Genomic DNA, 13,875 nt, shown 5'->3' with positions numbered 1-13,875 from the left:
ATCAATGTCTGCATAGTTGCTTCCATCTCACGATAGAAAAATTCGCTGTCTTACAATTCAAACTTACTGCCATGGCTAAGTTTGTGATGGAACAATGATTTGGGAAAAATTGTGCAATTGGTATATTTTACAACATTGGTTTATAGAGCATAAAATTGCAAAAGATACATTGCATCTACGTTTTGTTTCAAAATAACCAACAGAGAACTATGGCAACGACTAGGTATAAAATACAAAAGATATAACACAGCTATAAGGGTATAACATGTACAGTGTATAAAGACAAATGTATAAAAATGCTAACAATAAACATGACAAATATAATATTACACAAATGCTTTATTATATCAATGTTCTTCCGTAATAATGTTTTTTTTTGCGATAAATGGTGAGTGAAAAAGAAATAACATTGGCATCTATTGTATGTACAGGAGGCTGAGAAGACCTTGCGGCTGGTCAGTGTAAAAGAATATAGGTGGGAACTGGCAGCAGAGTATGACAGGTTGACACTCAAGGTGGTCATAGTATGAGCACCTGAATAGAGGGCTAGAATAGACGCTGAACTTTAGAGATTTAAATATTACATGCATAAATTTGTTCATTCTGTGACAAAAATAACATTTAATGAAATTAATAAAATAATCATATATACAATGAGGGGAGATAAACTTGCAAGATTACAAATGAAACAAAATGCTATAGCCTTGTATCTTCAGAAAACTGCGCTGCCAAGAGCACCACTGATTCACCATTAGCGCTAACTCCATTACCGACATTTATGCTCATGCCTGTCTCCGGATCAATTTCCATACCGACGGGGCCCTGCGACTCATGAGGGCCAGTTGAGGTAACAGACATTTCCACAAGGTAGTTGGAAAGATTTGGTAGTTGATTGGCTCTGGCACGGTCGAGTAGCGAATAGCTGGGGTGGAAACATTCCAGCATGGGGCACAGATCACAATGTTCATACTGTAAAAAATGATTTCCTATTAATAAATGTTGAGGCTATCGTCTAGTTCTCTATTTCTATCTTTCTAATTCTAATCGTAACACCACCAAGTTTCGCTTCTGAAGATCATGCAATGGTGAGTTAACCATCAGAAAGACCTTCCAGACACGTGTTAGTCAGCATATAGTTGAGGCATAGCCAATGATCAATAGAATAAGAGGTTCAGGGCTACTGAGATCGGGAGTTACCGACTATTTTTTAGGTACCAAATGAATGGTTATGTCTCTTTTATTCATTGTTTGAGGGATTTTGGCGAATAGCATATTGACATACAGTGAAACTCGGATAACTCAAACTTCAAGGGACCGAGCAAAAGTGTTCGAATTATCAGAGCGTTCAAGTTATCAGAGCACTGTCACAAGTCCATGTATTTACTTATTTATTAGTAGATACATGTACATATACAAACTATAATATAAATCAAAAGCACAAATGACTTGTTTCAAATTTAATGCTTCTAATGTAAAGCTTAAAACGTTTTTATCAAAAAGTATAGAGATTTTTCTATCACTTGAGATTGGTTTGTTGTTTGAGGTGATGTTATTGCCAGAACGTTTTTTAGATTGACATTGGCAAAACTTGATCGTTGCTGAAATGCTCAAAAGAAAAGACATCTTTTTCTTTTGAGCGTTTTACCCGCGATCAATTTTGCCGATTTTTCTTGAAGTTTATGCAAAGATTACCTTACTTTACCTGTGATTCGTTAAGAGCAACACTCCGAGGCAGTTCAATTACAAGTTTTACGAGGTTTTACGGTACATTGTATATCACTCATGCTTTTTGAATGGATACTTATTGAATGTACACACGTATTCTGTGTTTAGGTCAAACGATGAATAGTTTTTTTTAGCTAAGACAACGTATACGTTTAATTACTTACAACAATTTTTAAGACGTTTTAAACATTCAACATTCCGACGTTGATTCAACACGGAATCAACGTCGGACAACTATTCATCACGGGCTAGCTGGGTCACGCACTCAAAGATTTTCACCACGCAAATACAAAACAAAAACAACATGCTGTTTTTGTTTTGTATGTGCGTGGCGAAAATCCTTGCGCGCGTGACCCGGCTAGCCCGTGCTATTCATCGTATAGCAGGATAAATCAAATTTCACCAAACCTTTAGAAAAGTCGTTGACAAAAATATTTTGCCGATGGAGGTAATAACGACGCTTGTGAAATACGAAAAGTCGAGGTTTACCTCTATGGCTTGGAATAAAGTGATTTTCTAAAGCGATAGCAACCGTTTCGGTAGCCGTTGGGCAAAAAACAGTTCGTTATAACAGTGTTGAGTTCGAGTTATATAGAGCCATTTATCATTGCGTGGGAACGGACCAAGCAAATCCATTCGAGTTAACCATGTGTTCGCTATATCCGAGGGCGAGTTATCCATGTTTCACTGTATTTGTTATTCCGACGTAATAAGCACACCAACTGCCAAATTTGAATTTCGAGAAGATCTTTTGTCGATATCGTACGATGAAAAATATTTCGTATGGAGAGGGTGGAAAATCATTGTGTTCTACATCGTGGGACAAAAAATTGTATAACATGGTCATCGCAACCCGAGGGCGCACTATATATACAATTGTTTCCTCATCCTAGTTAACCCAAATGGATGGGGATGTCTACTCAAACTCAGACCTCCCACCAGAGACCTGTGAGTTATTTAACTTAAACACGTTAAAATTTCCATATTTAAACATTTGAAACATTTTATAGAATTTTGGTAAATTAATACAAATGTACAGAGATCCCTTTTATATTGTTTAGTTTTACATTGTTTGAATGATGTTAATCAGCTCTGTATACCTTGCCTTTTTGTTTTCAAAATGAATCCAAGATTAGTATGAGTGGTAATCCATAATTAGTACGAGTGGTAATCCAAGATTAGTACGAGTGCTAATCCAAAATTAGTTTGAGTGGTAATCCAAGATTAGTATGAGTGGTAATCCAAGATTAGTACGAGTGGTAATCTAAAGTTAGTACGAGTGGTAATCTAAAGTTAATACGAGTGGTAATCTAAAGTTAGTACGAGTGGTAATCTAAAGTTAATACGAGTGGTAATCTAAAGTTAGTACGAGTAGTAATCCAAAATTAGTACGAGTGGTAATCCAAGATTAGTACGAGTGGTAATGTATAATATAACTGTGTTACGAGTGGTAATGTACAATATAACTGTGTTACGAGTGGTAATGTATTATATAACTGTGTTACGAGTGGTAATGTATTATATAACTGTGATAAAAGTTAATATAAAGTTTGACTAGCCCTGTATCCCTTGCAGAACCTCTACCTGAGCTCTGTTCATCACTCGTTTTACCACGGTTACACCTCCATCAACTTGACCCTTTGTAAAAAAGGGACAATACAACAAAGCTTTACTGATTATTGCTTTATGAATTTAGTTCCATATATTTGGTCTTTTATATCAAGTCTTGCATAATGCATGTTTCAACGCTACATATAATTACTGATAATATTTATTTGAACTGTATGTAGGGGTTGAACTGTATGTAGGAGTTTAACTGTATGTAGGGGTTGAACTGTATGTAGGGTTGAACTGTATGTAGGGGTTGAACTGTATGTAGGGGTTTAACTGTATGTAGGGGTGTGAGTGTATGTAGGGGTTTAACTGTATGTAGGGGTGTGAGTGTACGCACCTTTTGATGGTTTCTTTAAAAGATATATCTATTTGCAGAATTGAATGACTCTGTAATAACGTTTTGGCATACTTTGTGATGAATCTCGCACCCAATGACAGAAGCCAAATAAGATTAAGGAAATTTATAGAGAAATCAAGGTAATTAGCATCAATCTTGGGAAAGCTATCCTGTGAGATCAGTCAACTTTAGAAATGAATGAGGAAGAGGAAAGAGAAGACGAGTCACCTGCTTAGTAATGGAGCTGTCAGATCCTTCCTTCAGTAGGAATATTGCAACGTCTTCGTGTCTGGCATCAATAACATCGAAGAGGAGGTAAGCTTTAGTGAGTACAGACACTGAGTCATAAGGTCGAAAGAGATCAGCCAACCTACAGACTTCAGTCAAGTTCCCACTCTAAAATGACATGCACATCACATGACGAGATTAAGGCTGGAATTTTATCTACTCTTATCTCTATCAAGCCTTATCAATACGATATCCTTTAGCTTGTATGCTTCAAATATTGAGAAACAGCATTTGCTGCTCATAACTTTGTGACCTCCAATGGCTGAAGGTCAAGCTGCTTCTTTCAATCACCATGATGCTGTTTGTATCCCCCCTCGTGTTTTACCAATGGTTAAGAACAAGTGCTTTGACAGCTTTTCATAGTGTGGTTAGTATGTGTACTCAACCTGTCTGCGATGGAGTTTTGGGATGATGTTTTGCTTGTTTACATGGTGCTAAGGATACCTACTAAAACTGTTCAGAATTGTCTGCTCTGCTCTTAATAAATTAATTATAGCGACTCATATAGCCAACTTTTACTAAATTACAAGAGCTGAGATTACAGACAAATCACTCACCAAACAGGCTTCCCTAAAGGAGTCTTTGAATCTCTCTCCATCAGGAAAGATCTGCAGCGCTAAAGAGAGCACATAGTTCTGACAGACTGCAAAGTTGGCCTCATCCATGATGTGCTTTTGGTAGAAGTAGGCTGACATCCCGTGCTGTAAATTTAAAAAAGCAAACAGTTTCATAAATAGACTCTCAGAAACATATTTCATACAACACACCCGTTTAATAAAACTATATTTTCATTTAAGTTTAACACATTTGTAGCAACAAAAGTGTACATAGAAAGACATTTGTTTTCGTATTTTCGTTTCTCAGTCCAAAATCTTGAATAACTGTACAGCATTCCCTACTCACCCAGGATACACAGTTTCTCTATGACTTCTATAAGGGAAACTCTATATCAGACAGTATCACAGTTGTGCTTGACTTGTGATAAAGTGGCAGGTGGATTAAGGATGAATGCAAATGCAAAATCCACATGTGGTAAGCCCACATCTGCCTGAGGAGATGCATATAAATGACAGGAAATAGTGCCTTCTGGCAGGGTATGTTTAACCTTTCTATCCTAGTCCTAATCTCCTGAAATTTATTGCGTTCATTAAATGAAACACAACATGTTTTAGTAGAAGCCTGGTGAGAACAGCTAGTATTAAGATAACTTACTGAGCAGCACCAGTCAACAGATGCTCCTGCAGCCTGACATAACTGTGCAATCTCCATGTCATCTCCAAACATCAAATACGAGTAGTGAAGACAGGTAAGCATGTTCTGGAAGACAGAAGAGAGGTCAAGGGAACTATGGTACAGTTGAGAGGTCAGTGAACTTGGCTATGGTACAGATGAGAGATCAGTGAACTGTGCTATGGTACAGAGAAGAGGTCAGTGAACAGTGCTACAGTCCAGAGAAGAGGTCAATGAACCAAGCTATGGCACAGAGGAGAGGTCAATGAACAGAGCAATGGTACAGATGAGAGGTCAATGTACAGAGTGTACGGAATGTACATACATTGACAAAAAGGTCGATGTACTGTGAGCATGACTTTGAGCCATCAAAAAAGGATGGACATAATATTGCTTCAGTGCTATCAAAAGGTGAAGTTTGACCTATAATCCTTACCTTATATGGCATAGTTAGTGTGAAACGAGAAAAATTAGATGCTAGAGGAACTAGCCAATAAAATTGATAAATTTGTGCCAAAACATTTTGCCAAACTTGAGATGACAGCCAATTTGCACGCTTACCAAGAGACTTTGTCATAACTCGGACCGCAGCAAAATCAACAAACTTTCAGTTATGATTTCATCAAATAAGGATTTAGACACGTGTGTCATATTGTTAAACACATATACTAATATTGTTGATTTAAAAATCAAATGGTCAAGTATAGCCAATCAGAAACAAAGAAAACAAAGAATACAAAGGTCTTAACTTACATTATCAAAATATTCAACAAGCCGATGATGCTTTTTAAGAATCATGCGAACAGCTTCCTTGTTCTTGTAGAGTATAGCAAGGAGCAGTATGCTCCTGCCACACCTGACAACATAAGGGCACACAACTCACAGCAATGCTAGACAGAAGGGCACACAACTCCTAGCGACAAGAGACAAACATGCAAACCGTTTCTGGCAATCACAGAGAGACAAATATTTAACTTCTGACAATCATTGACAAGTTGGCAGATGCTGGAAAAATGGACATAATTACTGACATCCATAGTTAGAAGGTCAAAACATGTAGATATTTAAATATACACACAAGTTGTTAGTAGCAAGACATAAAAAGCTTGTAAAAGGAGAGGTAGAATGATCGCATAACTCCCGAAAAACATGAACACTGCAAAAAAAAACTCAAACTGTGATCAGGGCCAGACTTGCAGCTCTGCAGGACCACAGGAATCCTACAGTGCAAGGAATAATGAATGATAATAAATGCAAGAAGCTGTCTCTAGCATAGATAAGTATGTAAAGAGCTCAATACACAGAGATCAATACCTACCTGTTACGAGAGTAGATAACTCTTTTTAGATCCTTGCTAGACAGGTACTTCCTCAGCTGAACGAGATCGTTTCTGTATACACAATTCCAGAGATTCTGCATATGCGCCTAATAAAAATATTAACCATCGTCGTTACGATAGCGCAGGGCAATTCTCCAAACGGTCCATTCTCATTCAGCATGGTATATTGAATACGCATTATACATGCCTGCATATCCGGTATATTCTGTACGAACTTGACCATCTTGGATGGTAGCTCTTTGTTTGCAGCCAGTGTAGCCAATCTCTGGCCATTCGCTGTTTTCACCTCATTGATCTCATAGTGCTGAAGTACGATAGTCTCGAGTCTCTTGAGGTCACCGTCTCTGGCAGCCTGTATGACCACGTCATCCATCACCTGTGTCAGCAGCAGATTAACGAGTAAACAGCGTGTCGATAAAACAACTGCATATGTGAAAAGTGCAACTCGCTTAGAAACATCTCAGCCTTCTCAGCCTTCTTTGTATGAATTAAAGTAATGTTTTACAGCAAGTACATTCGACATCAACAACAATCTGGTGAAAACCACTCGTCCATATTTGATTATAAAGTAAAACACGTTAACAAGAAGTTGTTACAGGTTGGCAGTATGAATAGGTGGACTTGAGATCAGTTTTTAAGCGCAGTGTCAGGAGATGGAAGAACCAAACAATTTATCACCATACACTAAATAATTGAGAAGAATGAGCAGTGAAAGTTTGAATACCTCCTAGCCATGTGCATGAGTTATTCTCCCTCCAGTCACTAAATTTTGACTGATTCTACGAAAAACATCAAAAGAGTTATTATGTGTTTAACATTGTAGAAAAGTGCCAGACCATTACCTGGTGCTATTACATAGTTGATAAATAACAGTATAGTAACAACGAAATAGCATTAGTGGGTAGAACGCGAGTAAAGCAGGAAACAGACCAGCCTGCATCTCCTTAAAACTTCAAAGTTGATTTATTGCACATTTTAAGAAAAATGATTACAGTATAAGCTTATTTACACGGCTGCCATGGCTCTGCTGCCATGCATCCCATCATTAACTTGGCCGGAGTTTTTGAATTAGTTTTACATCGATGGCTGGTATTTGACCTGTTCTGGTGCCCCATTCTTACATAAGGATAATTAGGCTATATAGTACATGAGCTGAGGCGAAGACCAGTGTCCAGGATGAATGTAGGTGTTGTCGGTTGTCTAAACACAACTAATGCCACTTTTTTGATTTATGAAAGTTGAGGTGATAATTTTTAGAACAAATGTTTACCTAAGTAGCCGGTATTCAGCTGTCTCCATATTACTCCCCTCTATTCAGCTGTCTCCATATTACTCCCCTCTATTCAACTGTCTCCATATTACTCCCCTCTATTCAACTGTCTCCATATTACTCCCCTCTTTACAAGGAAGTTAAACTAGAATAACTTATTCATTACAGTCTACCGCTGTCAGCTATACAAGACAATATATAGTGGTATACGTCAGCAGTATTAGTACACGCTGTTTAACATATCCTTATCCATATAGAATATAGTATTATATTAATAACTTAGTTTCGTTATGGCTGCACATCGATTGTCTAGTTTTATTTCGAGTAAAACGATAAAATTAAAGTAAGTTTAGTAAAAGATTGAGCATTAGCTTCAAGTGTGCGTTTAGTAAGTTAAATTCATTGAAGTTAAATTCAAATTTGCTGTTACGTAGTGTCATAAAAGTTTAGTTTACCAAACACTTTGCTGTTAAGTCTTTCTCCGACTGCCGTTAACCTCTATGTCTGTCTTAAAGGTAAAAGCTTACAGTAGCGTACATAACAATGTTACATTTTATTTCAGATTTTAACAATTAAACAGGCATTTGTCAATTTGTTAGCGTAGGTACTGAATTACAACAATTAAAAATACGATTTCCCACCGTAATATCCTGTTTTGTGTTCTTTTTATAGTATGGCAACGGATTAATTTGTATTAAACCATTTTATATAGGAAATAGCGACTTGAGACACGATTAAATTGACATACGAGCTCAGTCCCAAAACGCATTACGCTCGTATGTCTAGATATGACTGTAACACTCATTTTGAAGTTAAGGACATGATAATTATATTGAGAACAGACTAATATGTGCTACTGGTGCTCAAGGCTTTTTATTATAAAATAGCCAACTAGCATCCTCATCTATTTAAACAATCTAACAGAGTATTGACATGCTGAAAATAATATCGTCAATCCTTCTTACACAAAGCACTTGCACTAACATACATGAGCTTATGCAAATCACTGAACAACCACACTTGACATTCGACAGATAATAGTCTCATTTGAAAGCTCATCAATTCTTGTATTTTAGCCTGAGGAACAAGGCTACTTCATGGCTATAGCCTGATGCAAGCAATTCTTCAGAAAAGCTCTACACATCAGCAGAAAACGCAGTCTCAAGGCTAACGCTAGTAAGATGCTCACCTGCACAAGATCTAGTTTGTTGGCTTTCAGGGCGCATTCCCTCGCTGTGAAGCCCATATTGTCTCTCTCCTCCAGAGGCACATCCAAACTGAACAGTTTGGCTACAAACTGAGCGGGAAGGCTATACTTGACGCTTTCATGCAGAAATGTAGTTGAGTCCTCAGTCTTGCACCTCAAATCTCCCTCTTGCAGTATTCTCAGCATTATGTTCACATCTGTTACTCTGGGTGTGCCGAGCAGTGTCTGCCACATGAAACATGACTGCATGAGATGAGTTTTATGACCATGAGTGGTTAAAATGTTCAGAGGCCTATATGGAGGGCTATATAGAGGGCTATATAGAGGGCTATATGGAGGACTATAAGGAGGGCTATATGGAGGGCTATAAGGAGGGCTATATGGAGGGCTATATAAAGGGCTATATAAAGGGCTATATGGAGGGCTATATAGAGGGCTATATAGAGGGCTATGTGGAGGGCTATATGGAGGGCTATATGGAGGGCTATATAGAGGGCTATATAGAAAATTACATAGACAGGTTAATGTAGGGTACACAAACGACTATACAGAAAGCTATGCAACAGTTATAAATAAAGACTGAACAGTTATAAATAAAGATTGAACAATTTTTCCATACCATAAATAAAGTTATAAATAGAAGCAAAACAAGGTTGCATACTATCAATAAAGTCAGGAAGGTCAGTCAGATTAAAGATGTTCCCTATTTAAACAAATCAATATTGAAAACAAGTTGCTGTTCGAGTTGCGCAAACTCTAGACCAGCTCTACTTATTACTAATGTTCAGAGATTCACTTGCATTGTGTTAATATTATTATATAGAATGTAGAAAGCCCGGCATGTTGTTGAGTTAAAATGTCAATAATGGCATTGAGTCTCAGGTCAAAATATATAACCCGCTAACTCAGAACTGTTCACAGCATTCATTTCAAAAAAGTAGTGAAGTGTCTATTTTCATATTTCAATGTCTGTATTTAATTAGATCAGCTCCTTCTCAACACTCTGGAATCTACCTACTGTCCTAACAACAACAACAAAAAATATCAATCATGAAGGTCTTCTTGGTCTTCTTCCAACTTCTTTGCCAACTTTCGGCATTTCTCTAGTTTATCTCATTATTTTCTCACATTACTAGCCTTACCACACATCCTCATTACTAGCCTTACCACACATCCTCATTACTAGCCTTACCACACATCCTCATTACTAGCCTTACCACACATCCTCATTACTAGCCTTACCACACATCCTCATTACTAGCCTTACCACACATCCTCATTACTAGCCTTACCACACATCCTCATTACTAGCCTTACCACACATCCTCATTACTAGCCTTACCACACATCCTCATTACTAGCCTTACCACACATCCTCATTACTAGCCTTACCACACATCCTCATTACTAGCCTTACCACACATCCTCATTACTAGCCTTACCACACATCCTCATTACTAGCCTTACCACACATCCTCATTACTAGCCTTACCACACATCCTCATTACTAGCCTTACCACACACCCTCATTACTAGCTTTACCACACATCCTCATTACTAGCCTTACTACACATCCTCATTACTAGCCTTACCACACATCCTCATTACTAGCCTTACCACACATCCTCATTACTAGCCTTACCACACATCCTCATTACTAGCCTTACCACACATCCTCATTACTAGCCTTACCACACATCCTCATTACTAGCCTTACCACACATCCTCATTACTAGCCTTACCACACATCCTCATTACTAGCCTTACCACACATCCTCATTACTAGCCTTACCACACATCCTCATTACTAGCCTTACCACACATCCTCATTACTAGCCTTACCACACATCCTCATTACTAGCCTTACCACACATCCTCATTACTATTAATATTATCATTATTATTATCATTATTGGTATTATTAATATAACCACTCACAATAGCAATATTATTATTATTATTGTAAGGCTGATCTAGAACCAGGAGCCTAGAGAAAAGGGTTATTAACTCATTCGCACCCGACTAATTTCCAGGTGATTAGCCCCAAATACCGCTCATTTTTCAGAAAGTTGCCGTAATTCAAATTACTACTACAGGAGACAGACTTGAGATAATTTACTCACTCAAGTTTCACAAGAACCAGCCAAGTCTCCTCTTTCAAATTATATTACATTAATATAGACAAGTCATATCCTTTTTATGTAGATCTGTACCTCAAAGAAGGTAGTTTCAGTAAATTTCCAATTTTGAAAAAATTGTTATTTGCTGAAACAAAGTTAGATTTGCATCATAAAAATTGCAAAATATACAAAGTTTGACTAAAATTATATATTTATTACATACAATACACAGTTATGAATACTATGTATACATATGCAGTTAGTCGTGAACATGAAAATCATGAAACTCTAATTTTGAACTTTTCCTCCCGAGTATTATCCTTCAAACAAAAGCATAGCAAATCTATATGCCAATATAACTCAAATAAAATAACATGAAAATGTTTCTAATAATAAAAATATGTTCATTAACTCTGTTTTTGATTTTTCAGACTTCATAGACAGCTCTAAAAATCAATATGATTCTATCGAGTAGTCTTTCAGCCGTAGTCTGACTACGGCTGAAAGCCTGAAAAGCGCATTTTTATTCGAGCATCATGATTCAAATTGGCAAAATTAAAAGTTAATAAAAATTTCGAAACATTAAAAATAATGTTTTAATTTGATTTATGCAGTCTTTCAATGTATTACCATTTCTGAATCTGCATACTTACTGCTGAAATTGAAAAAAGTTGATCGCGAACGATAAAATTTCAAGTCGGCATGATGGTTTCTGGTTTTGGTAGAATTCGAGATGGGTGTACTAATTTGGTTATAACTTTTACCAGAGACGTCATTGAGGCATATTTTGAAGTTTGCCTGATTGGCCAGAAATTTTTCTTTTTAACCATCAAAAATATTCTTTTAAAATTTAAAAATAACGATGCAAGGAGTTGGTAAATTTCAGACGAAAATTAACTTGCGTTGGGTGCCTAGCAACGTTATAAATACACGAGTGAACTTGCGCCTGGTGTGAATGAGTTAATAGACTAGCTTAATATATCACTAGCACAAACTCCCTTCAACCACCTCTTCTGAATGTCATATATTCTTAATTCTTTATTTATGTTTGTTTATTTATGTTTTTATTTATGAGAGTTTATGCGAATTCTATGATCGACTGGCATAGACACATTTTTGTGAAATTTACTGTGGTTGCGTAGTAACTGAGTATTCATGATTTGTTACAACATAACCGATGATCATTAGTGTTTTTAAGATGTTAAGAGTGTTGTCCGAATGATTCTTTTAAAAATTAGTCTTTATTTGCGAAGCAAATTATAATTTTTGATCAGGAAATTCCAAGCCGAAAACGTACTTTTTTTTTTCTGACAGTCGAACTTTTTAGTTGTAATATGGCTTCTGCAAACACCTGCCGTGTTAGAAACAGAAAAGCTTTTGTTAATGACATTATAGCCGATTCAGATCGGTTTGTTAACATGTTGACAACTTCAAGTATATAACAAAATGTTTTTGAAATTGAAAAAAAATTGTATACATATGCAGAAAATCGACAATTTTTAGTAGAATGGCTGGCAAAAGATAAAGCCAAAAGCTAAACTTGTACATGGATTACAGTGAAAGGGTTAATATAGACACACAAATGTTATAGCTATGTCGATGTTGAATGTGAAAGAGAGGGAAGGTAGGAAGGCAGTGCTGAGGAAATAACCTGGTAGAAAAGAGGCTTTGGAAGGTTCGTATCAGGTTTGTTGCTGTAGGAGTTGCAGACATCGACATCAAACAAGAGCAGCTGGTCAACCGTATCGTAGTTGCCTTGCTCCCAGGCAGCTACAATTAATGGCTGCGGGGCTATGGGACTGCTCATATCCAGCTGGTAGCTGTGGTCCAGGGTGTCCACGTCTACCTTTTTCTTGCCTACAAGAGTGGGCAAGACATGTAGACCTTTCACAGGTCAAATTGGAGACAATAAAAGGTCCATTTTACAAGGTCACGGGCGCAAATACTATTATCAATGATATACAACCACCGTATACAACCACAAGGACAGGCGCCGGGCATCATGTGGGCGGGGTTTAATGATCGAGCTCTGCTGGAATAAACCCGAACCTAGCACCCGAACAAACAAATATGCTGAATAAAACCCCTTGTAAATTTACAAATATTATGAACAATAGTAATAGTGGTTATTTTACTGATCTGTTGGTTTCATTTTGTTGTCAAATAAATATGGTTGCCCAATATTGTCACCGTTATGATCAGTTAGTTGCCATTCACAAGAGTTCGTGATATTAATAGTCGCCATTGTGAAATAGCCCAAATTTGGTTTTATATTTAGATTTTGAGTATGAAAACTACACTGCACAGATTTGCTTGCTGTCCCATCTTATTGGCCAGGTCAAACAATGTGACAACGATGAAAGACTGTCATTTTATATTAAGGGTGGCAAAAGATTAATAAAAAACCAGAGAAAAAAGGACGTCGTTCGGGTGATTGCGGGTAAATTATATTTAACTTTAAGCATATACTATGACCCTTAAAAATCTCAAAATTGATAAAAATAGGTAATTGGAAATGTTATTAATTTTCCATGGATCCTAGTATATCGCTAAAATTGAAAAGGGAAAGAGAGAATTGCGTGTTTGCTGGTTACAGGTTTTGTTGTTTGGTACTACTAACCGGAAATCAGTTATCCGCGATTGAAGCATATAGACAATAAAAATCTAAACCAAAAAACCTAACAGGGCAACGCGACTGTGGCATGAGAACTGTGTTAGCCCCAAAAACCCAGGCTAGCACAACCC

The 13,875-nt window shown here is 37.1% G+C and overlaps 1 protein-coding gene across 2 annotated transcripts in view; it reads right to left on the bottom strand.

The window, feature by feature from the left end:
• Positions 1-140: 140 nt before the first annotated feature.
• The window catches only part of LOC137394871 (uncharacterized), a 44,582-nt gene continuing 30,847 nt past the window's right edge, over positions 141-13,875 (bottom strand). For both annotated transcript variants that reach the window (XM_068081644.1, XM_068081645.1), the window contains exons 6-14: positions 12,782-12,987; positions 8,993-9,235; positions 6,721-6,909; positions 6,513-6,619; positions 5,948-6,050; positions 5,177-5,281; positions 4,522-4,665; positions 3,905-4,072; positions 141-969 (exon numbers count right to left, since the gene is read on the bottom strand). In XM_068081644.1, the coding sequence (XP_067937745.1) occupies positions 697-969; positions 3,905-4,072; positions 4,522-4,665; positions 5,177-5,281; positions 5,948-6,050; positions 6,513-6,619; positions 6,721-6,909; positions 8,993-9,235; positions 12,782-12,987 (1,538 nt within the window). In that variant the 3' untranslated portion in view covers positions 141-696. The remainder of the gene's footprint in view (positions 970-3,904; positions 4,073-4,521; positions 4,666-5,176; positions 5,282-5,947; positions 6,051-6,512; positions 6,620-6,720; positions 6,910-8,992; positions 9,236-12,781; positions 12,988-13,875) is intronic.

This window comes from Watersipora subatra, chromosome 4 (genome assembly GCF_963576615.1).
Source record: "Watersipora subatra chromosome 4, tzWatSuba1.1, whole genome shotgun sequence".
Lineage (NCBI taxonomy): Eukaryota > Metazoa > Bryozoa > Gymnolaemata > Cheilostomatida > Watersiporidae > Watersipora > Watersipora subatra.
The sequence above is the reverse complement of the archived record's forward strand: the minus strand, read 5'-3'. Positions and strand labels throughout refer to the sequence as shown.